A 25800-nucleotide genomic window follows, 5' to 3' on the forward strand; every position below is an offset into this window, starting at 1 on the left:
CCGTGTCCTCCACCCACTTCTCCAATGAGCTAAACCCCTCCAAGCCCTCCACGCTTCCCCAAGTCTGCCAAAGCTCAACCAGAGTCCTCAGCCCAGTTCCACTGACAGCCAGCCCTCCGACGTCATGGACCATCTTGGTGGCTGCCGTCCTAGACCCACCATTGATGTCGGTACGGGCAGCATATGACAAAATGGCTGCCCCAACACACCCGCAAGCGCACAAGATGGCCGCCGCGTCAGCTCACAAAATGGCCGCCACGCCAGTTCACAAGATGGCTGCCACGTCGGATACTGCAAGCAAGATGGCCGCCTTTGCTGAGTTCCCGGCCAAAATGGTAACCAAGCCTGAGTCCCCGGCCAAGATGGCCGCCGTTCCTGAATCCTCGGCCAAGATGGCCGCCAAGCCTGAGTTCCCGGCCAAGATGGCCGCCGTTCCTGAATCCTTGGCCAAGATGGCCGCCAAGCCTGAGTTCTCGGCCAAGATGGCCGCCAAGCCTGAGTTCCCGGCCAAGATGGCCGCCGTTCCTGAATCCTCGGCCAAGATGGCCGCCAAGCCTGAGTTCCCGGCCAAGATGGCAGCCAAGACTGAGTTCCCGGCCAAGATGGCCGCCGTTCCTGAATCCTCGGCCAAGATGGCTGCCAAGCCGGAGTTCCCGGTCAAGATGGCCGCCGTTACTGAGTTCACGGCCAAGATAAACGCCGTTCCAGAACCCTCGGCCAAAATGACCACCCAACTTGAAATCCCGGCCAAGATGGCCACTAAGCCTGAGTCTGCACCCAAGATGGCTACCGCCAAGTCAGAGTCTTCGCTGGTTCCGCCCAGTCTCCCAGAGTCTTCGCTGGTTCCGCCCAGCCCTCCAGTGACTGCGCCGCCAGAGCGCCCTCCAGTGACTGCGCCGCCAGAGCGCCCTCCAGTGACTGCGCCGCCAGAGCGCCCTCCTGTGACTGCGCCGCCAGAGCGCCCTCCTGTGACTGCGCCGCCAGAGCGCCCTCCAGTGACTACGCCGCCAGAGCGCCCTCCGGTGACTGCGCCGCCAGAGCGCCCTCCGGTTACTGCGCCGCCAGAGCGCCCTCCGGTGACTGCGCCGCCAGAGCGCCCTGCGGTTACTGCGCCGCCAGAGCGCCCTCCAGTGACTGTGCCGCCAGAGCGCCCTCCTGTGACTGCGCCGCCAGAGCGTCCTTCAGTGACCGCTCGCCCAGAGCCTGCTCTGCCAGAGTCTCCGCTGGGGTCGTACAGTCCTCCAGAGCCCGCTCCTCAAGAGCAGCGTCCAGAGCCCGCTCCTCAAGAGCGCCGTCCAGAGCCCGCTCCTCAAGAGCGCCGTCCAGAACCCGCTCCTCAAGAGCGCCCTCCAGAGCCGACGCCTTCTTCTGTGCGCCCTCCAGAGCCGGAGCTGTCTCCAGCGCGCCCTCCTGAGCCGGAGCTCTCTCCTGCGCGCCCTCCAGAGCCGGAGCTGTCTCCAGCGCGCCCTCCTGAGCCGGAGCTGTCTCCAGCACGCCCTCCTGAGCCGGAGCTCTCTCCAGCGCGCCCTCCAGAGCCGGAGCTGTCTCCAGCGCGCCCTCCTGAGCCGGAGCTGTCTCCAGCGCGCCCTCCTGAGCCGGAGCTGTCTCCAGCGCGCCCTCCTGAGCCGGAGCTGTCTCCAGCGCGCCCTCCTGAGCCGGAGCTGTCTCCAGCGCGCCCTCCAGAGCCGGAGCTGTCTCCAGCGCACCCTCCTGAGCCGGAGCTCTCTCCTGCGCGCCCTTCCGTGCTCTCCTGTGTGGACTATACCCTAAGTTCCCCCAAGAAAATTTTTTGGGGGGGGCTACTCCCCTGATCGGCCATGGCTACCTGGACTGTTTACCCAGCCATGGCCAACTGGACTGTTTACCCGGCCATGGCCACCTGGACTGTTTACCCGGCCATGGCCACCTGGACTGATTACCCAGCCATGGCCACCTGGACTGTTTACTCGGCCATGGCTTCCTGAACCCCCAGACCCGCCATGGCCACCTGAAATCCCTAATCCGCCCTGGAGACCACCTCTATGTCCTCCTAGCGGTCTCCAGGGCGCCCACCCTCCCTCCCCTTTGGATGTTATTAGGCGCGGGACGCGCCTTCGGGGGAGGGGGGGTAATGTCAGGGTTATGTCTGTGTTTTGTCCTGTCCTGTTCAGTTCTCCTAGTGTTTTCCCCCCATGTTTCTAGTTCATTTGGTTTAGTCCTTGTTTCTCCCCCTTTTGGTTAGTCCTTTTGGTTCCTTCTATGCCCATATTTGTATTTCCCCCTCGTTATCTTGTTATCTTGTTATCTTGTTAGTGACCACGCCCCCGTTTCAGTGTATTTTAGAGTCTGTGTGTGCACTCCCCATTTGTCCGTCAATGATTCTGTTACCTCTGTTTGCTTGTGTTCATGTGCTCATCTTTTACTCCCGGTTTTTGTTTGTTTGTATTAGTTACAGTGTTTTATTTCAATAAACTTTATTCGTTCACCTACTCCGGTTCTCCTCATCCATCTCCACTCCTCAACCCCGCCTGGATCGTGACAGTTATAGCATGTGGGCTATAAGTTGTGTAGTTGTGAAGATAGCTCTGTATCATGACAGAAAAATTCGGTGAAAATGTCAGTATTTTATTGAGACTTGAGATTAAATCAAACTGCTCAAGTATAGTAGATCTTGTAGTATTAATTTTCACATGCAGCTAAACATTGTCGGTTAAAAACATAAAGTGGCTGGTAAAAACATTTAGTGTCTGGTAGATTTTGAAATCCACCAGCCACACTGGCCGGTGGACAAAAAAGTTAATTTCCATCCCTGCTACAGCACCTGAGCGGAGAACAGCCGGACGACCACGCACACAGGCGAATGGATCACAATCCAGTCAAGAGCTACAGCTGCAGAGAACCAATCAACTCCTCTACAGCGTACAGCCCGGATCATCAGTGACCACGCCCTCAACAAGATCGTCTGACTAAAGCCGCAGCGGAGAAAGCTTCACCCACGACGGAACCAGGACAGCGCGCAGAACCACCTAGACCAGCTGGATGTCCAGAGACAGCAGATGAAGAGGACAAAGACCTATAGGAGGAGAGAGGAGAAAAGCTTCAAGACACGTCTGCAACACCCCCACAGACTGAGCGCAGAGAGCAGTACAGCAGAACACTCCTAAACAGCAGAAGCTCTCTTTACAATGGCCCGGGCAGACAACAACAACCATGCCACGGCCAAAGCCTATAAAGGCCACCTGCAAGCAGCCTACGCTGAAGTTCAAGCAACGACTCCGCAAAGGAGCACAAAGTGAGCTGAACCCAGCACATCTTAAAGAACTCAAATGCTTGCAGAGAACAACGTGAACAGACAGGAGATCGCTTGATTCGGCGGATTCTACAGACAGCCAGAAAACAGCCAAGCACCAGACAGCACACCCTGAGACGACATGGAGCAGACCACTTTCGTCGGTCAACCCGAAAGACGGCATCTCATGGATCCTCAGCAGACGGCCTCTGGAATGCTGAACCTTCTTGGCCCTGCAGTCTTCAAGGCATGAAACAAAAAATGGACTACGACAATCCAGCAAGCAGAACAGTGCAACGACGGCTTAGTCAGCAGAGACTCCAAGGACATTGAAAGAACAGATCTTACAAGAGGCCTCCACAGCAGGAGTTTAAAAACCAAATCAGACTCTTTTGATTATGAGTGGCATGAAAAACAACAACCCTCCAGTATGCCCTCCTTTTAAAATGTCCAAATTTTTGCCACCTGCCTGTCAACCACAGAGACACAAGATGACCACGGCACTCAGACAGCTTCTCATCAGGCTGAACACCGGAAACGGGCCAAAACACACACATGGCCCAAAAGATGCAAGCCTGGAGCTCCCACGCACCTGACCATCAGCACTACGTGCATGTACGCACCACATACAAATCACAGATGGACACGCCCTCTCTTCATCAGCACCAACCTGCTGACTCGTGTTGAAACCACACATTACAAAGATTTGGGCTCAAGTACGGGAACTTAACCAGCCAGCCAACCAGTCAACTCATCGGAAGTTCACTGCCAGGTCACAAAGGTCAAGTGTGACATCTCAGCCACTGTTCACAAGCTCCCGAAACTACAAGAGCACCAGGTACTTCATCAGATGTCAAGTGTACACAGCTCCCATCGCAATAATGCCTGACAACCATGGCCAATGCTGAGGACACCTGTGCTTTGAACTTAACCTGGAATAGACAATGCAAAACCTGCTACTTCCTGTTTCTCTCAGCTCCACGAGGACTCCCTCAACTGCGAGAAAGCCCTGCTAGATAAGACTACGCCCAGATGTTTACACTCTGGCGAACAAACTACCTGCATTCACCAAAAGGGGTCACTGTTCGGCTCAAAACACAGTGTGGCCAAAACCCTAACGGTGCACACACATTCAATGGAATATGTGAAGCAGTGCCCACTCTAGAAGCCACACCCCCTTTCTGAAAAGTCATCTTTTGCAGTGTACATACCATACAGGTATTTCAAAGACTTTAAACAATTCCGTCATGAAGAGCCTAAGAGAAAATGGCCACTCCGAAGTGGTCCTCACCCAGCACCTGACACCAACTGCAAGTGCCAAAGCTGCTCTCCACATATGACGATTATGTAGAACTAATGTCATGTACATGCTCCCACGCACAGAACCACATGACATCACACCAAGTCTACCTGCATCCAGGGCTACACAGAAACCACCTACAAGCTTGGAGAACTGTGAAAAGAACTGCCCACTCAGGTAAACAAGCGCTCAAGACACAAACACCAAAATGACACCTGCGCTCCATCAAATCCATGATTAACACACACTGAATGGAGTATCATCTGCCATCCACTACCTCCACCCTGGTCCACACTGACAGCTCGGCCAGAAGGGGGGTGGATTACACCTGCAGCGGCTCTCAGCAGAGCCCAGCACCCAGATGACAACAGTTGCGCTGCACAAGCTATCCAGCAATGTGCCAGTCACACCAGAAAACAGAGGGAATCACAGAGACCTGCCACCAACGTGTGATGTTTATAACTGTCAATGCCTGCAGACCAAGGATCCCACGCACACAAACCCATGTGCTCATAGACCCAAGAGCGAGGCAAAACACGCCCAGCGCAGGTACCTAGTGGAAAACGACAAGCCTGTCCCACTGCAACACCTTAAGCCGGGTCACCTGACATCACAGCACGAGTGACAGCTACCCGGATCAACCCTCCTGTCGCAGCAACTCACAAGAACTCCCTCTGTAAATTGCTAACCTGCATAGACTCAAAGTAGGCTAAGCTCAGTTTCAAACATCACCACTCAGATTGAAACATAGCAAACCAGAAGCCAGCCGAGCATCAACACCTGTTCCAGACAAGCATTGCCTTCACAATAGGAACATTACATGCTCATCCGTGGAAAAACAGTGAAAGGCCCAGTAAAAAACTGAGGTATTTTGTGGCACCCTAAGGTTTTCAACAAAAAAACCCCCACCCACCCACCCCAAACATCGCTTCTAAGCCACAAGCAAATGCCTCACGCTGCTACGCCGCCTGCATCATACCCACGCACACTGGCTCCACCTACAAGATAGCTTTGCTAAAGCAGCCGCCACCGCTCACAAGCAATGCTAACACACCTAACCTTACGCTGTTCGACCACACTGAGGCACTAAGCCAAAAACAGCTCAGTGATGTCACACACATGCTGCATCTAGATGACAACATCTTCACATTTGTTCTTGATAACCAAACACTGCCACAGCTCCCAGCTTTCCAGGAACAAAGGGGGGTCAATGCTGATGTATGCCCAAGATGCACCATGCACAACACACCAGAGTACCAGAGCCACTACCAACGCAAAAGTGGCGCACTGCCCAGCATGCAGTGACAGAGGACATCAGAATATGCTAAGTTTGATGCCAGCTCGAACCAGCGGATTTCAAACGACACAGCCTCTCTACAATGCAAAGCAGCCAGGTCGGACCTCAAAATGCGGATGTAACCTACACAAAGGTCGACGAGAAACATCTATGAACGTTTACCGCCAGATGGCACCAGAAACAACACCCCTGTGTCAACTAAGAGACCATCCTTGTCACCACCTACATTGCTCACCAGTACTTCAGTGAAACATGCCGGAGCGCGACACCTGCATCCAAAGAGTGCAGGAAGCCAAAAGCATGCCGCAGCCAGCGAGATTCACAATAGGAACCGGTGAGAGTGACAAGATTTATTCCTTTCATTCATTCAGCCACACGAGACAACCTCCCATGTGTTGTCTTAGAAACTTCTGCCACAGGCTCTAGACAAGCAGAGGCCGGAAGAAACGATCTGCCCTCTGTTTCACACCTAACGAGTCAGCACCAGAACGATTGCGGAACTGAGCCCTCACAAGGAGAACTCCTTTTTCTGCCTGGGTCACCTGAACTGCTGAAACTGGTGAGAGAACCCTTCACACAATCCTCACCCAACATCTGATGCGGTCCACGCACCTGCTGTTCCAGCCTAGGTATCTGAACCTTGGTACAACCACACCACAATCTAAGGACAGCACCCCGTGGCTCAACCCTCATGCCAGGAAGCACCGATGGCCACGGAGTCCACCCACGCTACCTGCAGTGCATGCTGGACACACGTCTGATCGTCATGCACATTTGTTTTGCTCGTATTTGTCTACAGGTCGGACAAAAACGTGCAAAAAGGGGGGAATGTAGTGCATGGAGCCCATCAGACATGAAATAACTAGTTATATCCCTTAAATAACTTCTTCCCCGATCTGCCATTAACACCTATTTGCTATGAGCCAGACCTCTGGCTACTATCCAACTCATCCCCCCCACCATCAAGATAAGACTCTTTACAGACTACAGGAATGCAGGGAGATACACTCTCCTTATTCAGACATACAGTCCCACATACAGTTATATAGAAATGTACACGTATCAATGTGTTACCTTTTCTTATATTGTTGTTTCTGTTATGTATGTCTGTCTCAAACATTAATCCGCAATAGGTGAATTATTGTGTGTGCTAAGACTCTCACATTTAGAATCACTCATTCAACCGAGATGATACATAGATCATGTTTGGTGTCTATGAGCTGCATTTATGATCTCCTAAATGTTAATGTTTGTTGCATCTTAATAACTCCTTGCTTGATTGGTATTATTGAACTTTTGGAAGTTTTGTGGCGAAACAACCAATCAGCTTCCACATGCAAAACACCATGGTGGAATACAAAGACTTACAATCTTCCCTCCAAAACTCAGATCAACCGGATTGGACAAGATCCAACTGTGGGCGTGAACGACCTACAGGTTTAAAAGTCACGCACCTCTTCCCTTCCCTCTCTCTTCCCTTCTCCTCGACTCTGACACATGTCATCCCTCACCTCCCCCATGTCCATGGGGGAAGGGCGGCTCACCTAGCATTGGAGATGAGGCCTAAAGTACTCACCCTTCTTCGAAGCCATGCGGCCTAACTCTCAAGGAACTGGAAAAGGACTTTCTGAACTGAACACATACGGAACCAATGCACAACAACAAGAGCTTGCAAGTATCCGTTCTTTCTACAAACGTAGATAGCTGTGTTTAAGGCGTTTTATGAAAAACGATTTCAGGTTGATCAGAACCGTTCATTCCTGTACCATGCAACTCTCTCTCTCTCTCTCTCTCTCTCTCTCTCTCTCTCTCTCTCTCACTCTCTCTCTCCTGCGTTCTGTCTATTTGTGTTTTATGTACGTTGTCTATGTGCGATCGTTTGTAAGTAGAATAGTTTAATAAACAACCATATATTCACATATAATGATTCTCTGTGCTGAATGCTTACATTACAATAGTCACTTAAACTGTGTTTCGATCTCATATTGCTACCTTAAGCCCTATTTTGTTCAATTGTTTTAACTCCGTTCTGATTAGTAAAACACGTTGCCGTGATGATGAGCTGACGTAAGAGTAATCGATATCACTGAAGAATTTGCTGGACAAAGAAACAAGTCGATATCATCATTACTGTTACTAATCAGAAACTGGAAAATGCGTATATTTAATGACGATTATTATACACAATTTTCTGTGAGTTAAACTACTTTCCCTGACTGAAATGTATGTTTTAAATAACTCATTTCATTCTATTCATTGGTCAAAAGACCTGGTGGAGATTTACAGTGTACATGTGATGAGAGAAACATAGTCTCATACATGTACACAAACGTACTGATCATTTTAAATTCTTTGAGCTAACAAATTCTCTACATCATTATATGGCCAAAACACACAGAAGTTATTATAAACACCCAATAAAGTTTTAAACTAGTGGTTTAGAGTAAAAGCGTAGTATAAATTGTATAAATTGTCTTATGTAGCATGATGCTACTGTGTGCATGAATGGTCACGTAATGTGTTTTCGGTGTAATGTGAACAAAGATCTTTTCTAAAACGCAGTGAAAATGCCAGTTAACTGGCATTTAAATTTAAAATTGCTGTTTAAGAACGAAAATGCACTAGTGTAAACATAGTTTTACATCAGTTTCGGTGGGGCGCTTACACACTACAGCCTCATGTGTAAGCCACATTTCTGGATGTAAGTTTTTTTTCCTTGATGCCATTAACCAGCACTTGATTTAGGCATATCAAAAATGCAGCATGCCTATTGGTTCACTGACATTGACAGGATTAGCCCCTTAGGTATTGAAATTTGGTACGGAACTGCTAAACATTTTTCGATAACTCTATGGTATAGAGGCAATTTGGTGAGTGCCTAAAAAGTATCAAACTGCCTAGTCCTACTAAAAACCCATATGAAGTTCCCAAGGGAACCCATGGCAAGAAAATGCTAATTCTCTTCCCCGTTTTAAGACTACAAGCTGAACAGTTCTGTCTGTCTGGTGAAATGAATTTTTCACATTATTACTGCTCACAAGCAGTTGGCAAATGGCTTCATTTAAAAGAGGTATCTGTACACATTGTCCATTGATTATAGCAGGATTTACTGATCACATAATGGAGAAGATCATCATAATCAGACATATATCCAGATGCATACACAGTCGAGCATTTTAAAGAGCTGATTCAGGCGTCTGGATTGCAGTGGTGAAGAAATGCTGCACAGCGATGTACAGATTTTGTGGCAGCATTTGTGCTGTTACCTGATTTGCATAATTCCTTTAGTGAATCGGCGCTAAAACAACACAGAGAGCATGTGCAAATAACAAATAACAGCACTGTCAACAGGCGCAGTGATTCCCCCCACCGTGTTACACAGTATTACATTTGTCGACACCCCTCCCCCGACTCTTGATTATACAAAGTTAAGGGAAATTAAAACCTCAATCAAGAAACACATTATTGATTCACATATCATGCAGATGTGAGCCAGTCCTGAACTAGGAACGCAAGGTCACTGAGTGTTTCATCCACACAAATACAACAACTACCTCTAGAACCACTGCTCGCTGTTGCCTGGATACAAGAATACTCAGTCTCTAGGTTATTTTAAACCTTTTAAGTAACTCCTGTGTGTGCATGTGTGTGTGTGTGTGTGTGTGTGTGTGTGTGTGTGTGTGTGTGTGTGTGTGTGTGCTGGTATTCATCACGTTGTGGGGACCAAATGTCCCCACAAGGATAGGAATACCAGTAAATTTTGACCTTGTGGGGACATTTCTCAGGTCCCCATGAGGAAACAGGCTTATAAATCATGCACAATGAGTTTTTTTGATGAAGTAAAAGTGTGCACAATCTCCTGTGAGGGCTAGGTTTAGGTGTAGGGTTGGTGTAGGGCGATAGAAAATACGGTTTGTACAGTATAAAAACCATTACGCCTATGGAATGTCCCCATAAAACATGTAAACCCAACATGTGTGTGTGTGTGCGTGTGTGAAATGTTTATGTCATGTCATGTAGCACATTAAACCCAAAGCTCACAGGTAAAGCAAGAACATCGCAGATGTAATTATAACTATCCTTAGTCTGTGCTGACACCAAATCTGAGAGAATGTTTTATGTTTTTTTTGTTTTAATCAAATTATATATGCTGATTCATTATATGCACAGTGTATCGTAACATATCAGTTAGTGGTCGATATTAGACATTTTAAATTTAAGTGTGCATGCTTATTTCCCAATTTTCACATTTGGGTTATGTTGGCTATCATCTAATGCTCACTGCAAGTTAATTTATTATCACTGTTAAGTGTAATATAAAAATTAATATCCATACTGTATTTTATAATGTTTTAATACCTAAATTTACTTCTAATGCATAAACAACTGATTTAGTTTTTAGTGATTTATTTCTAATTTATTTAGACAAAATAGTATAGAAATTTTAATACCATCCATTTAATGGTTTTTGTGATAACATAAATAATTATTGGCTTATTGTTATTGACTGAAATGTCTATACTGGACATTACTATTTCTGTCATAATTTTGATATCCATATCCATCAGTCTTTGTCCACTGCTCTTTTTTAGAATCTTTTTTTAATCATTTAGATTTGACATCTAGATTTTATTTATTTGTTTTTTACTGCAGTGGTGCATTTTGTGCTACATATTTATATCAAATATTATAAATATTCCAAATTCACTTGCAGATGGGATGAGCATCATCTGTAAATATGCAATTTTCATACTGTACATTATAATGTTGTAATGCCTAAATTCACAGATTTTAATTTTTAGTGTTTTTATTCCTAATTTATTTAGATAAAATAGAATAGAATTTTTATACTGGCCATTTATTGGTTATTCGCCTCAACATAAATAATTTTTGGCTTATCATCGAGAATTTTAAAGGGATAGTTCACCCAAGAATGAATATTTGATGTTTATCTGCTTTATCTCAGGGCATCCAAGATGTAGGTGACTTTGTTTCTTATGTAGAACACAAACAAAGATTTTTAACTCAAACCGTTGCAGTCTGTCAGCCATATAATAGCAGTCAGTGGGCCCACGGCTTTGAGAGTCAAAAAAACATACACAGACAAAACCGAATTAAACCCTGCGGTTTGTGACGATACATTGAGGTCTTAACACACGAAACAGTCGGTCTGTGCAAGAAACTGAACAGTATTTATATAATTTTTTACCTCTGATCCACCGCAATGTCCAACTGTCCTTAGCGTGTTCATAACATAACGTGATGAAGAGCAAGCAACCATAACTTCAGTCGATCATTTATTGATTATTTAGGTTGACATGTTCAACTAGATTTTCATTATTTTAATTTTTACAGCGATGCTGTAATTATCATGCTGCAGTTTTATATTAAGGCAACGTGTCAAGTTAAAAATAGTCCTACCTAAATCCTGTTGCAGGTGGGATTAGAATCATCTATAAATATTTTAGATTTTAGTGATTTATTTCTAATTTATTTAGACAAAATAGTATAGGATTTCAATATCGGACATTTATTGATTATTCGCCTTAACAAAAAATAATTATTGGCTTTTTAATATCATGCTCATCAGTGTTTTTCAGCATTTTACGCAATGAGTTTTTTCCCAGAATATTTAGGTTGACATGATCAACTAGATTTTTATTTTATTGTTTTTATTTTTTTACAGCGATGCTGTGATTACCATGCAGCATTTTTATATTAAGGCAACGTGTCATGTTAAAAATTGTCCAATATTTAGAAATGCTTCAAATCTCGTTGCAGGTGGGCTAGCGTCATCTGTAAATATGCAATTTTCATACTGTACATTATAATGTTATAAGTTGACTGACTTTATTTTTAATTGATTTATTTCTAGTTTATTCAGACAAAATGGTACAGAATATTATTATTGGCTATTTATTGGTTATTAGCCATAATGTTAATAATTATTGTCTTGTTCCAGTTATGTTTAGGATAGATTTTAAAGTACTTTTACTTGTTGATAAAGCACTCAATGGCCTAGGACCTACATACATTGCAGATATGCTCACTGAATATAAACCTAACAGACAACTCAGATCACTAGGATTGAGTCAGTTAGTAATATCAAGGGTTCACACAAAACAAGGTGAATCCGCTTTTAGCTATTACGCCGCCCGCAGTTGGAATCAGCTTCCAAAAGAGATCAGATGTGCTAATACATTAGCCACATTTAAATGCAGACTCAAAACTCATCTGTTCACTTGTGCATTTATTGAATGAGCACTGTGCTACGTCCGAACAGATTGCATTATTTTATGTATAATCATTTTACTGTATTAATTAATTTTAAATCTTTTTTTTAAATCATCTTAAATGTTCTTAAATTTTGTTTTTATTGTTGTGATTATTATATATTTGTATGATTTTTATGCTATTATGATTTTAATTCCTTTTATGTACAGCACTTTGAATTACCATTGTGTATGAAATGTGCTATATAAATAAACTTGCCTTGCCTTGCCTTGCTGTTATTCCCTATTTCCAATTCTGTCATATTTTGCAATGTCAATGTCAATCAGATGGACGTCTTTATCTACTGCATGTGCATCAATGTTTTTCAGCATCTTACGCCGTGAGATTTTTTCCAATTATTTAGGTTGACATGTTCAACTAAATTGTTATTATTTAATTTATTTATTTTTTTTTTATTTTTTTTACAGTGGTGCTGTAATTACCATGCTGCATTTTTATATTAAGACAACGTGTCATGTTAAAAATTGTCCAACTTTTAGAACAGTTCTATCCCTAATGGATATTTTCAACATGTGCAAAAAACTGTTTGAGGCAAAGTGTTGTGGTTCTCTCTACTACCATGCCACACTACTCCACTGCTACACTAACCTGGCCTCCCACTAAAATGTTTACTGCGTCATTTATCAGGTGTTCAGAGATGCCATCTCAAAGCCATTGCAGATGGGTCGAGCATCATCTGTGGAGCTTGCAGCAGTTTAGTGATCTCAACCCCCCGAATCTGTCCTTGCCAACTCACACAGATGTTTACCGAGCTGAAGCATGATGAGCCGGGCACATGTGCGCTATCTCCTCAAAGACCCAGATAATAGAGTTAGGGCCTGTAAACACACAGCCGGCTTTGTTGAAGAAAGCGAGGAAAACACAACGCGTTGGACTCTAAAGGAGACGGACGGAAATTCAATTTGTTCCCGTGCGTGAGATATTTGGAGAAGCACAGCAAGAGCAGGTGATAGCAAGCCAATTCTGCCCTTCCAAGACAATCCCTACACTCATCTGCTTTCCTTTTCCTGCCTTATCACCAACGGCGCAGTCGTGCTAGGCAGCACTAGCGGGATACGGACAGAACGCACCGTCCGTCTCTCCCTCCGTCTTATCTGCGGGTAGTGCTGCTCGGTGGGAGATAAAGCTGGTTTGCTCTGTGGCACGAGACAATTTCACAGCTGCCGAGACGCAGGCGTCAGGAGAGGGTAGAGCGTTGGTGTGGCCAAGGCTGTAGAGGCGTTTCGAAAGGCAATCTGACACAGTCTTTTAATGAATGCCAGTGAATGCATTGGCTGTCTCACTGTTCTTTCAATGACAAACCTAATTCTGTCTTCCGTTGCATAATAATCCAACTAGTCATTCTATAATTAGCAAATCTCCTTTTAATCTGTTATTTTACAGGGATATGTGAAATGAAAACCTCTCAAATGACAGCATTGAAGAATAAAATCTAGGTAGTAACCAAATCATGTAGAATTATACAAAATGTCATCCTAGTGACAAAAGTTTCAATGAATATCCCGCAGAAAGCAGTATTTATGTGGACAACCGAACCCAGGAGTCTCTTTTTACACTAGATTGTACTCTTGTTTTTAGTTAATTATATGCATTGTTAACGTATTATGCTAATAGTATGCAGTGGGCCAAGATCAGTGTCTATATTTGTAATGTTTCTATCTGCTCATCTCTAGATATAGTTGAATCTCTGCCAAAAGCAAAAACATTTTTGCCTCTTTTGGAAAAAAAAATCACACAAGAGCTTCTCAATAGACATTGCGTTAAGAAAAATAGACAAATTTTGATACATATTTTGACAGTGAAGCAAAACGAATCATGTTTTTCTAACACCAAGCTTCCTTCTAGGAGACTGGGCCGTAATGTACGAGCAACTGTGATGACAGCACCAATTATGAGCCAAATCCATGACTGAAAGTGCACCCGAGCATTCACAACAAATGCAAATTCATTTAAATACATAAATTGGCTTATTAATGTTGTCTCTGATTTATTTCTTTGAGTTTATGTCGCTTTCCTGACCTATTTAAATGTGCCAGCTAGTTTGTATGCTCAAACATCTTACTTGCTGAACTTTGCATGGCCTAATTTTCCACAGAATCCGTAGTCAGGCTTTATTACGAGGTTGGTGGTTTGTGTTTTTGTACATTTGTGCTGCTCGCAAACACTGATGTGTGTGTGATTATAGGTGTCAGTATTGATCTCGCTTTTGCTTTGAAGGCACTTGCCTCTGGTTGAATTGGAGATTTGATGTCTTTGAAGTTAAAAATTCTGCTGCCTGCAGAATCCGTCCTTAATATTGACCAGTAAGCTTATCGTAGCCCAGCACAACCTAATGCTGATCGTTGTATAAAAGCGTCATAATTTGGTTTTTAAAACTGCACAGGCTTTGATCCTGTTCGTCTAGGTAAAGCCTGACAGTGAACTTACCTAATTCAGTCAGCATGACTGTCTTTTGAAGTCGGTAAGTGCTGCATGACCACCCAGATCTCTTTTAAACACAGCGTAGCACTTTTAATCAGCATTTGTATTACTGATGACTGCTTAAAATGCTGAAATAGTTTGATTTAACACTGCAGTGCATGTAGTGACATTGTGTTTTCTATTTGTTGTTATTAGTAGAGGTACATTTAAAGACACTGGACAATGAAATATATAAATGGGACATCAGATGCCCATTTTCCAAGTTCGTATGATTCTTTAGAGTTCATGACATTATTACCTCAATGGTCATGTAAACGGCACCCTTTTTACCTTGTCAGAAACAGCGCTGCTCACAGTGACCCGTTTCAGTGCATGGCTCTTTAAATGATAATGAGCTACTGCTCACCCCGCCCCCTTTTTCATTTTTTGTGTATTTGGTGGTGCGTTCCATCAAAAACAAAACTAATCCACTGCGTCCTAAGTGGCTCTGATATCGGTTGAAAATTTAAATTCTGATGTTCACTTTTACATCCAAATTCAAAACACCTGCATCAGCAGTCGTGGGCGGGGCCTGAGCTCTATGACGTCATACTGCTCATAAAATCAAAACGGCTTGATTATTGAGACTGTTTAGGTTTTTTGGGAGTATAAAAAAGGAGTGAATGGATTTTTATCATTGTAGAGTGGTTGTGTCCACACACTGCTAAGACACAATTACAAGCAAACACCATTTAAAAGTGAATTTTGCATTTGGTGTCCTCATTCTGAAAAAGCTGATATTTTGTAATGCATGCCATTTAAAAAAATATATATGTTTAAGCATTATTATCATTAATATTTTTTAATAATGCTGTTTTTAATTTCTGAATTACAAATAGTTTTGATATTTTTAAGTAACAAAAAAATCCTCATTGAATTGATGAAATTCTTTAAGTAGTTTGAAAAAAAAAATGAAATACTGTTTAATAAAAAGAGGTATTTAAATATTTTGAATATAAGCCATGTGGTGATATGTATCTTGAAGATATGTATTAAACTTTTATTTAAACAGTTTATTTATACAAATATTTTTTCTTTACTGTCAACGTGCACTCTGTGGGACACCCAAGTTTACTTCACCATTTTATAAATAAATTCTAATCGAATCATGACAAACTATATATTGTTGGAAAGGTCTAAGGCTCCTAAATTGATATTTTAAATTTTTTTGTTACAAATTATGTAGGAAAAATAATAGATTAATTTATGACAAGAGTGCACCTCAAAAATCTACTTCATAACAGAAGTTCTGACCTTTGTCACAAACAGACTTCCTCGTTGCCTTTTTCCCCATCACACTTTAGAAATCATAAGAAATGATATATCACTTGAAAACTTAAAATCTCAAAAATCATCCTTTGAAAACCATTTTAAAATCAGACATTGCATTAACATGGAAAACGTACATCAAAATCATATTGCAAAATGTTTTCAATCATGAATTATAAAAATGTATAAAAAATTATAAATATTTAAGTTTGAATTCTTCATTTTCACATCTCTGTTCAAAAATGGGAGTGACAGTTAAGAGCTTAAGTAATCATTCAATCAAGTATTATTTACTTTTTACTTGATGCTTTTGCCATAAAAATGTAAACTTTGTTGAAAATGGTATGTTTAACAAAACCATAAAAACCAACGTGAATGCAAAAACTTGACACGTTTTTACTTTTCTCTAAATGGAAGACTTTTATTCATCACTGACCCAGGTAACAGTCCACTAAATGAAGGAATTTGCTTAATTCCGTTCAATTTATAGTCAATAGATCTTAGGAGGCTAGGAAATCACTCACCTTAAAAATACAGATGCTACTGAGGAGTGAATCATTTTCATTAAACTAATTATATAAGTGCGTCTGCTACACAGGAAACAAGCTGTCAGTGTCGGCAGATAGTTCCTGTTTGAAGAACAATCAGCCGTTCTTCCTTTTATTAATGTCTCTCCATATGCAAGAAGCCATCACATGAGCAAACCACATGCAGGGAACCAGAAAAAGTCAAATAATCTGAAGCGATGCGTGCTTAGTCATACATGCATGGCATGAGATGTCCAATAAAACAGGTTGTTCAGTTCTAATGAAATTCACAGCAAGCTTTCCAAATGCTGGCTCTCGGCAGAGCGATGTCCATTAATATCACGTTATTTAATTTCCTCTAAGAAAAGCATAGCTGTACAGTTCATAGAACTGCTGGTAGTCGCTTTTGATCTACCGGATTACAAAAGGCAGTTCCTCAACGTGAGGTTCTGTTTTCTTTGAAAAGATAATAAGCACCGGAGGAAGTGATGCTGAGAATCAGACGTAAGCAAGCTAGAAGTAATGAAAGAGCGCTGTTTAGTGAAAAATTAAATGTTGCATATCCAAATATTTTTAATTTAACCATGATTGCTTAAGGTTTTTCTAAAATGTGTCCAGACTAAACAACTTCAAACACGTCTCAACTTACAAAAAAAAAAAAAAAAAAAAACAGAATTTTCCCTTAACGGAAGAAAAGAGAAACATTTGAAGTTCAGTGTAGCTGTCTATAATTCTAAGCAGGATATTCTAAGTGATATGAAAGCAGATGTTGATCAGAGCTGGAGCAGAACAGCAGAGACCCCCTGCTGAATGTGGAAACAGAGCTTCTCCTCAGGAGTATGTGACTCAACGGAGCGTGTGGGTTTTTTCCAAATCAAGACTTTACTTCCCAGGATGTTACAGTACTAAAGTGATATTCACAGAGTTGCATCACGGTCTTAAAATACTGATGTTTTGAAGAGGTACAGATGCTTCAACATATTGTCCTGAAACAAATGTGTATCCATGCAAGCAGCTGCCTGTTATGAATATTCAATTCTAACCATATGAGACTTCTTACTGGGACTTTTTCTTTTTTGTTTTGTTTTTGAAGGTCTGACAGTGCTGCAAAAGATCTTGGACACTGCTGCTGAGAAGACCTGGCAGGTGACATCCATAAATTTTGACACCCTGACAGAGGCGGCGTTCTTGAAAGCCATCCAAGATCTGGATAATAAGAAGGAGTACAGGATCATACTGGACTGTGAGCTAGAGAGACTCAGCTCCATCTTAAACTTGGTAAATGCTCAATCATACGTTACTTATGATTAAGAACATGTTTAATTTTTTATATCATGTATATAGTGCGTGTAATTTACTGTGTAAAACCTCTAACCCATAACCAGATAGTTTGGCCCAAACAAAGTATTTCACCCAGGGATAGTTCACCCAAAAATGAAAATTCTGTCATTAACTGCTCTCTCTCTCATGTCGTACCAAACCTGTAAGACCTTCATTCGTCTTCAGAACACAAATTATGTCGAGATATTTGATGAAATCCTAGAGATTATTGACTCTGAATAGACAGCAGCGCAACCGACAAGTTCAAGTCCCAGAAAGGTAGTAAGGACATTATTAAAATACTCCATGTGACATCAGTGGTTCAACCTTAATTTTATGAAGCTACGAGAACACGTTTTGTGCGCAAAGAAAATAAAAATAACGACTTTCAGTCTTTACTGGATGTTCATGAGAGTACCACAACGTATGCATGTGATGCTGTTGTTCTGGCGTAGAACGCCAATTTGTCTTAGTTCATCATCATCATTTGGACAACTTTAAAGGCGATTTTTTCAATATTTTGATTTTTTTGCACCCTCGGATTCCAGATTTTCAAAATAGTTGTATCTCGGCCAAATATTGTCCTATCCTAACAAACCATACATCAATGCAAAGCTTATTTATCAGCAAAACATTTGACCCTCGTGACTGTTTTTTGGTCCAGGGTAACATTTACATTTTTCAAGTCTATAAATTCAAAACCAACATACAAATTGAAATCATTCCCAGCTATTTTCACTAAAATAATACCAATTACTTATTAAGTAATCATAAGCAACTGGCAAATTTGAACTGGAAACTTGGCTGTCTGTGAAATAAAATTTGGTCTTAACAATTAGTACTGTTGCAAAACACTTAATTTATTTTAACATTAAAAAAATACAGTCTTAACACACACAGAAAATGTTTTTTTAGTACAACACAAATGTATTCCTTCATTCATTTATTCCATGGTCGGAATTAATGAGGGGTTGTGGTATATAAATAAATTCAAGAAAAAGAGGCAAAAATGCCCCTGAACAAATTAATATTACGGCTGTCGCGATTAAAATGAAATGTGAAAATGAATAAAAAGTGTAAATTCGTAGAATCATATTTAGATTTGCTCACACTGCATCAGATTGCTTTTACTTGCTGTTTTGTGCAGCGTTGAGCCTAATAACCAATCAAACGCATTTCTGTTGAACAAAGGAATGCATTGGCCGATCAGAAGCACTTAGATTAGTCAGCGCTGAAACACTGGAGCTGTTGATGATTGCGCACACTTGTGAATTCCCTCATCATGAACAACACAGTGCAGATACGATGTAAATAAAAGATTCAGTCATAGCTTCAGTAATTATAACGTGAGTTTTTGCACTCGGCTACACTCTTAAAAATAAAGGTGCTTCACGATGCCATAGAAGAACCATTTTTGTCTAAATGGCTCCATAAAGAACCTTTAACATCTGAAGAACCTTTCTGTTTCACAAAAGGTTCTTTGTGGGGAAAGAAGGTTCTTCAGATTTTAAAAATGTAAGAAAGAGATGGTTTGACTGAATGGTTCTTTGTGGAACCAAAAATGGTTGTTCTATGGCATCGCTGTGAAGAATCTTTTAAAACACCTTTATTTTTAAGAGTGTAGACTCTGCTAACATCAAGGACTGACATATTTGTCTATTAAGCAAGAATGTGACGTTTCCCAAATGAAAAAATATTTTACATTGTTTCTATATCAAGATTACTAATCATTATTACAATATAAAGTATGAGCTTCAGTTTTTTTACATGTATAATTTAGATACAATTTTAAACAGTCTATTGCTATTGACAACAGTTTAAAATAATGATTGAAGTAATTGGGTAAATTTAAAGGAGAAGTCCGGTGTGATATTGACCTAAAGTGTAATGAATCATTATACCGAGTGTGAACTTACCTTTCATAGCTCATCTCGGCTTGTCCCCTGCACTACGAAATCTGGCCCTAGTTAGCCGATGCTAACAACAGGTTGTCGTTGAGGGTGCATCGGGCATCGGCCTAGCCATGTAAATAAATCACTGTTTTACACCATTTACAAGGCACAAAGTAGCTCCACACATCATTGGTAGACTTCCAAGGGCCCTAACATTTAAAACGAGACATTGAGAACTTTGAAAAAGCACTGGTAGTTTATTTACAAGAAGATTTATACAGACAATCCCTTCAGGAAGCAGGAAGGAAACTAAACTACTACTTCCTAAAACTCAGTAGCTTCATCGTCCGACATCCTTGTAATTGCCAACTGTCTGCATTAACTCCAGTCCAAAAGTAATGCGAGTATTCACTTGACTTATCAGGTTGTAGCTTCCTTCCTGCTCGTCACTCGACTTATCGTGACTAAATTCAAGATGGCGGCGAACGGTAAATTTCCTGAAGGGATTGTCTGTATAAATCTTCTTGTAAATAAACTACCAGTGCTTTTTCAAAGTTCTCAATGTCCTGTTTTAAATGTCAGGGCCCTTGGAAGTCTACCAATGAAGTGTGGAGCTACTTTGTGCCTCGTAAATGGTGTAAAACAGTGATTTATTTACATGGCTGGTCCGATGCACGATGCACACTCAAAGACAACCTGTTGTTAGCATCGGCTAACTTGGGCCAGATTTCGGAGTGCAGGGGACAAGCCGAGATGAGCTATGAAAGGTAAGTTCACACTCGGTATCATGATTCATTACACTTTAGGTCAGGGATCCTCAAATCTTACCCTGGAGGTCCAATGCACTGCAGAGTTTAGCTCTAACCCTAATCAAACACACCTGAGAATGCTAATCAAGGTCTTCAGGATCATTAGAGAATCACAAGTAGGTGAGTTTCATCAGGGTTGGAGCTAAACTCTGCAGCGCATTGGACCTCCAGGGTAAGATTTGAGGAACCCTGCTTTAGGTCAATATCACAACGGACTTCTCCTTTAAGTATGTGACATTAAAGACAACATATGACTTTTTATAATAAGGTGATTATAAAAATTGCCCTCACAAATGTAAAAAATGCCCCTGGTAAACAATTCCAAGTTTCCAATTCATTTCTAGTTGTAGTTGTCAAAAGTCCTTTATTTTGGTTTCATAATTCACAGTGTAAATAAGACACTAAATAAGTTGTTCTGGGACATCTGACTTGATTTTTAGAAATTTTCTATTGACTTCACAATGGAACATTACCTGTCTTCTTGGATAGCAGATAATTGTTCAGTACACTTTAAAATTATGTCATGTCTTTCCCAGAAATGATTTGAGAAACAATGAATTCCTCCTTCAGGCACACCAAGGCAATTACCTTTCTCACTATTCACCATCCAGACGAGATCACAAAGAAACCACTGCCAAACCCAATGATCAGAAATCAGCATCCGATACAATTAACCCTGGCGGTGTGCTTCCAGAGGCTTGCTGCCGTTCACAGGTGTTCTTGCGGTCTTCATGCACATGTAGTCATTAAGTCCTATAATTGGACTTCCTATGGTGACAGATGCCAAATCCTTCTTTCCTCCCTTCCATTTCGTGCAGTTCCGACTGCCCCTTCTGATCACAGATATTCCACACTTACTGAGCTTGGGAGGGTGTGCAATTAAGTCCTGAATGATGGGACCTATTCATTGCTATTTAGAGAGCCAGGCTAAAAATTATACTTTAATTGGCGTCGAATGAAAGAGGCCTGCCATTAGCTGACGGCAAGAGAGAGAGAGAGAGAGAGAGAGAGAGAGAGAGAGAGAGAGAGAGAGAGGGGGTTGTGCTTTTATGCTCTCACGTGTGTTGCGTTTGTCTTTCAGATTGCGGCGCAAAAAAAGAACATGAAGAACTACCATTACATACTAGCAAACCTGGTAAGTGGAGCATCCTGTATCCTTCAGCCCTCTTTGGTCTGCATGAATGAACTATGAGCCTTAAGGCTACTTAAGATGTATTGTCAGTTAACCTCTTGAACATTGACTGGAATCGCAAGGGAACGCTCAGACAAATTGATGGTGGTGTTTTACATTGCATGGCTACTTTTTCTCCCTTTTTTCAGTGTGACTGGGGAGACTGGGGAATGTGCATGCTTTTAAATGCGGCACACAATGCAGACAGATTGCAGATTACCCTCTGAGCTGACAGAATTAGCATTTGTTCCCTTTCTAGAAGGCATTAGATGCCTTTTCTTTTTGCATCCTTGTGAGTAGGAGTGTGTGGCAGGGGTGTAGCATCCATTATAATATGTCCACCTTTCAGCAAATCAGTTAGGACTAATGGGTGAATGATATGGCACTTTTTATTTAATTAAATTAATCTTTTTACAATTTAATTTAATTTAACTTAATTTTATTCTTTATTGGCTTCCTTTTTTTATTTTCTTCCTATGCTCAGGAAACATACTAATAATACAGCACTAATAGACTGACACAAGAAGCTTTGTAAATTTATCTTTAGATACGATTTTTAAATTTAATACATTTTTAAAACGTTTTAATTTAAAAAAATATATATTTTATTTTTATTCTGTGACCATACTTTCTTAAAATCTTTCCTAGTTTAGAATGTATTGTTAATATATTTTTATTAATTATTTTATTTTATTTAATATACTAATAAAATAAAATTTACTAATGATACAGCGCTTATAGACTGACACAAGAAGCATTGTATATTTATGTTTAGATATGATTTTGAATCAAATTAATTTTTTAATATGTTTATTTTAGATTTTTTTCGTCTTTAACGGTATGATCATACTTTTTAGATCTTTCATAGATTGTCTATGGTAGTATTAGCATGATTTATTAATATTTTTTATTTTAAATTTTATTCATTTAAATATTCATTTATTTTTATTTATTTTGATTCTGTTTTTTAAAAATATTCAACAATTTTATTTTAAAATTTAAATCAAATTCAAAAATTTTATTTTAAAATTTAAAACAAATTCTAAAATTTTATTTTTAAATTTTAAATAAATTCTGTTTATTTTATTTTTAATTATTATTTCATTTTCACTTTATGACCATACTTTTCAGATCTTTCCTAGATTGTCTATGGTAGTTTAGCATGTATTATTAATATTTTTTGTATTTAAAGTTTTATTGATTTAAATATTTATTTATTTATTTTTATTTATTTTTGTTCTGTTTTTTTTATTATTATTTAATTTTCACTCCATGACGATACTTTTAAGATCTTTCCTAGGTTGTATGTGGTCGTTTAAAATTATTTATTAATATATATATTTTTAAATATATTTTTTTATTATTTTATTTTACTTTCATTGGCTCTCTTAAAAATTAAATAAATGAAATGAAATTATTTATATTTTTTATTTTATTTATTCTACATTTTTATTTTAAAATTTTAAATACATTCAACATTTTTATTTATTATTTTATTTTACTTTTCAGATATTTCCTAGATTGTCTTTGCTAGGTTTGAATGTTTTATTTTATTTTATATTATTTATTTTCTAGTAGTTTAAATTGTTCAGGATGATTTTAATATTTTAGGGCTGCCAATGCATTAAGGAGTTCAGTGGAGTAATAGTTGCTCAGAAAACATAATGGTTTTAATATCTTAATATTACAAAAATATAGTTGTTCAGAAGATGTAATTGCCCGACTAAAGAAACTGCAATACATCACTGAACTGTGACTTCACAGGACACATTGTAAGTATATAATTGGGTTCTGTGATGTGAAGAAAAGAAAATCCTCCAAACAACACTCTTTTTTCGATGCACATAATCCAATTCAGCGATGATGAAAAAAGATGTCATCCCATAACCAATTATGATGAAAGCAGCAAGGATGCAACACTTTGCATTATAGAGTCCCCTGGGGTTTCATCGCCGCATGGGTCGGTCACCCAGATCAGCAAACATACACATAAACACAGATACAATTAGCTGTTATCAAACAGATCCTGTGATATTTACCCAGCATGCATATCTGTGTATGTCACCACATTATACTGATATAATGCCATAAGTGGGCCATAAAGCCTTTTCTAATGGGTATTTTCTAAAATCTAGTCTAAGAAGATGTAATTAGATCTAAAAAGTATTCTGACTTTAATTATGGGTTTATATTGTGTTCTGTTTGACACAGAACTGAATACTATTTTTTCTTAAATTTAATTTATTGCTGCAATAGAAAGTGTAATAGATTTTTAATCTCATTTTATTACCCTAAAAACATTCCCTAACACAATTCTAATATTAAAAATGATTGCTTATTCTTTTTGCATTAGAGTACATAAAGTCCTAAAACTTGCTATGTTAAAAGTTGGTCTGTGCATCAAAGCAGGATTGAAGGATGTATAAATAAATGAAGATTTTGGTGTGTTTGCCTTCAGGGATTTCTGGATCTTAATCTCACAGAATTCAAGAAAGGAGGTGCCAATGTGACAGGCTTCCAGCTCATGAACTACACAAACCCTACTGTCAGCAGGACAATACAAGACTGGCTGGAGTTTGACAGTAAAGACTTGAAGAGTCCCAAAAGGAGGCTCAAGGTAAAGCAAGGTCTTAGCCATAAAAATATGATTTTAAAAACTCTCACGATGAACTTAAAAAGGTGTATGCCCTTCTGAAAATACCTTGAATTTCCATTTTGATCTTGCTTGGTTAATGCATTTGAGAGGTGAAGATGGTGAATGGATTAAATCTTAGCTACTTAAACTAGTTAAGAAAGACATCAATGTTTGCTGGTGACCCACTATGCTGGTCTTTTCAGCCAGCAAGTGAAATCCAAAGGTTGTGAATGAATTCTTTTGTCCTTTTCCCCTTGCTTTTCATTTGGGACGTGTCTCAGTACACTGGAGCGCTCACATATGACGGGGTGACTGTCATGGCCACTGCTTTCCAGAACCTGAGGAAGCAGCGCATTGATATTTCTCGCAGGGGGAATGCAGGAGAGTGTCTGGCTAACCCTCCCGCACCCTGGGGCCAGGGCATCGACATTCAGAGAGCCCTACAGCAGGTAACAAAAGAGTGCTGGTTTACTGACTTGGAAGTTACTATACTGTTACTATATAGCCTGCCCACAAACAAACATCAGCACATCAGGGTCATCTTAACCAACAAAGTAATTTGATTCAGCCTCTTTATGCAATCAAAGACTGCTTTTGTTTCATCCACTATCTGATGAAATTCTTAGCAATCATATATAGATGTTGATTGTAAATACATTCATTTTAGACAAACAGAAAACAGCCACTGTGCAGCGCTGCATACATATTAACATAATGCTGATCAATTGAGTGGGCTTCGTAAATTCTTATTTTAATTTTTACTTTTTTTTTTATTACGTTTATTTGAGTTTGAGTTTCTGATTCAAGACCAAAAGGTTTTCAGTGGCTGGTGCAGAGCCAGTTTTACCTCCCAGAACTGGCTTTTTTTAGCTTTTAAAAATGGCAGTTTTTAATGCACAGTTATGGCTGTACAATTGAAAGAAAAAGGCTAATTGCCTAAACTTTTTAAAGGGATAGTTCACCCAAAAATGAAAATGTGATGTTTATCTGCTTACCCCCAGGGCATCCAAGATGTAGGTGACTTTGTTTCTTCAGTAGAACACGAAGATTTTTCACTCAAACCGTTGCAGTCTGTCAGTCAAATAATGGCAGTCAATGGTTACCAAATCTTTAAAAGTGAAAAAAAAACATACACAGACAAAAACAAATAAAACCCTGCGATTTGTGACGATACTTTGAGGTCTTAATACACATAACGATCGGTCTGTGCAAGAAACTAAACAGTATTTATATCATTATTTACCTATGATCCACCGGAACGTTCAACTGTATGGAGCATGTGCACAACAGCCGGCGTCTTAAGACCTCAACGTATCGTCACAAGCTGCAGGGTTTAATTTGGTTTTGTCTGCATTTTTTTTACTCTTAAAGATTTGATAACCATTGACTGCCATTATATGACTGACAGACTGCAACGGTTTGAGTTAAAAATCTTTGTTTGTGTTCTACTGAAGAAACAAAGTCATCTTGGATGCCCTGGGGGTAAGCAGACAAACATTTTATTTATTTTTTTGGGTAAACTATCCCTTTCAATTAGCTTTTGTTTTTTTTAAAGCTC

At 40.2% G+C, this 25800-nt stretch overlaps 1 protein-coding gene across 1 annotated transcript in view; it reads left to right on the forward strand.

Moving 5' to 3' along the window:
- gria1b (glutamate receptor, ionotropic, AMPA 1b) overlaps positions 1–25800 on the forward strand; it is a 106975-nt gene that overhangs the window by 38802 nt on the left and 42373 nt on the right. The window contains exons 4-7 of the mRNA XM_073825138.1: positions 17509–17693; positions 21518–21571; positions 24066–24224; positions 24524–24691. Coding sequence (XP_073681239.1) covers positions 17509–17693; positions 21518–21571; positions 24066–24224; positions 24524–24691 — 566 coding nt within the window. The remainder of the gene's footprint in view (positions 1–17508; positions 17694–21517; positions 21572–24065; positions 24225–24523; positions 24692–25800) is intronic.

Source organism: Garra rufa, chromosome 19 (assembly GCF_049309525.1).
Source record: "Garra rufa chromosome 19, GarRuf1.0, whole genome shotgun sequence".
Taxonomy (NCBI): domain Eukaryota; kingdom Metazoa; phylum Chordata; class Actinopteri; order Cypriniformes; family Cyprinidae; genus Garra; species Garra rufa.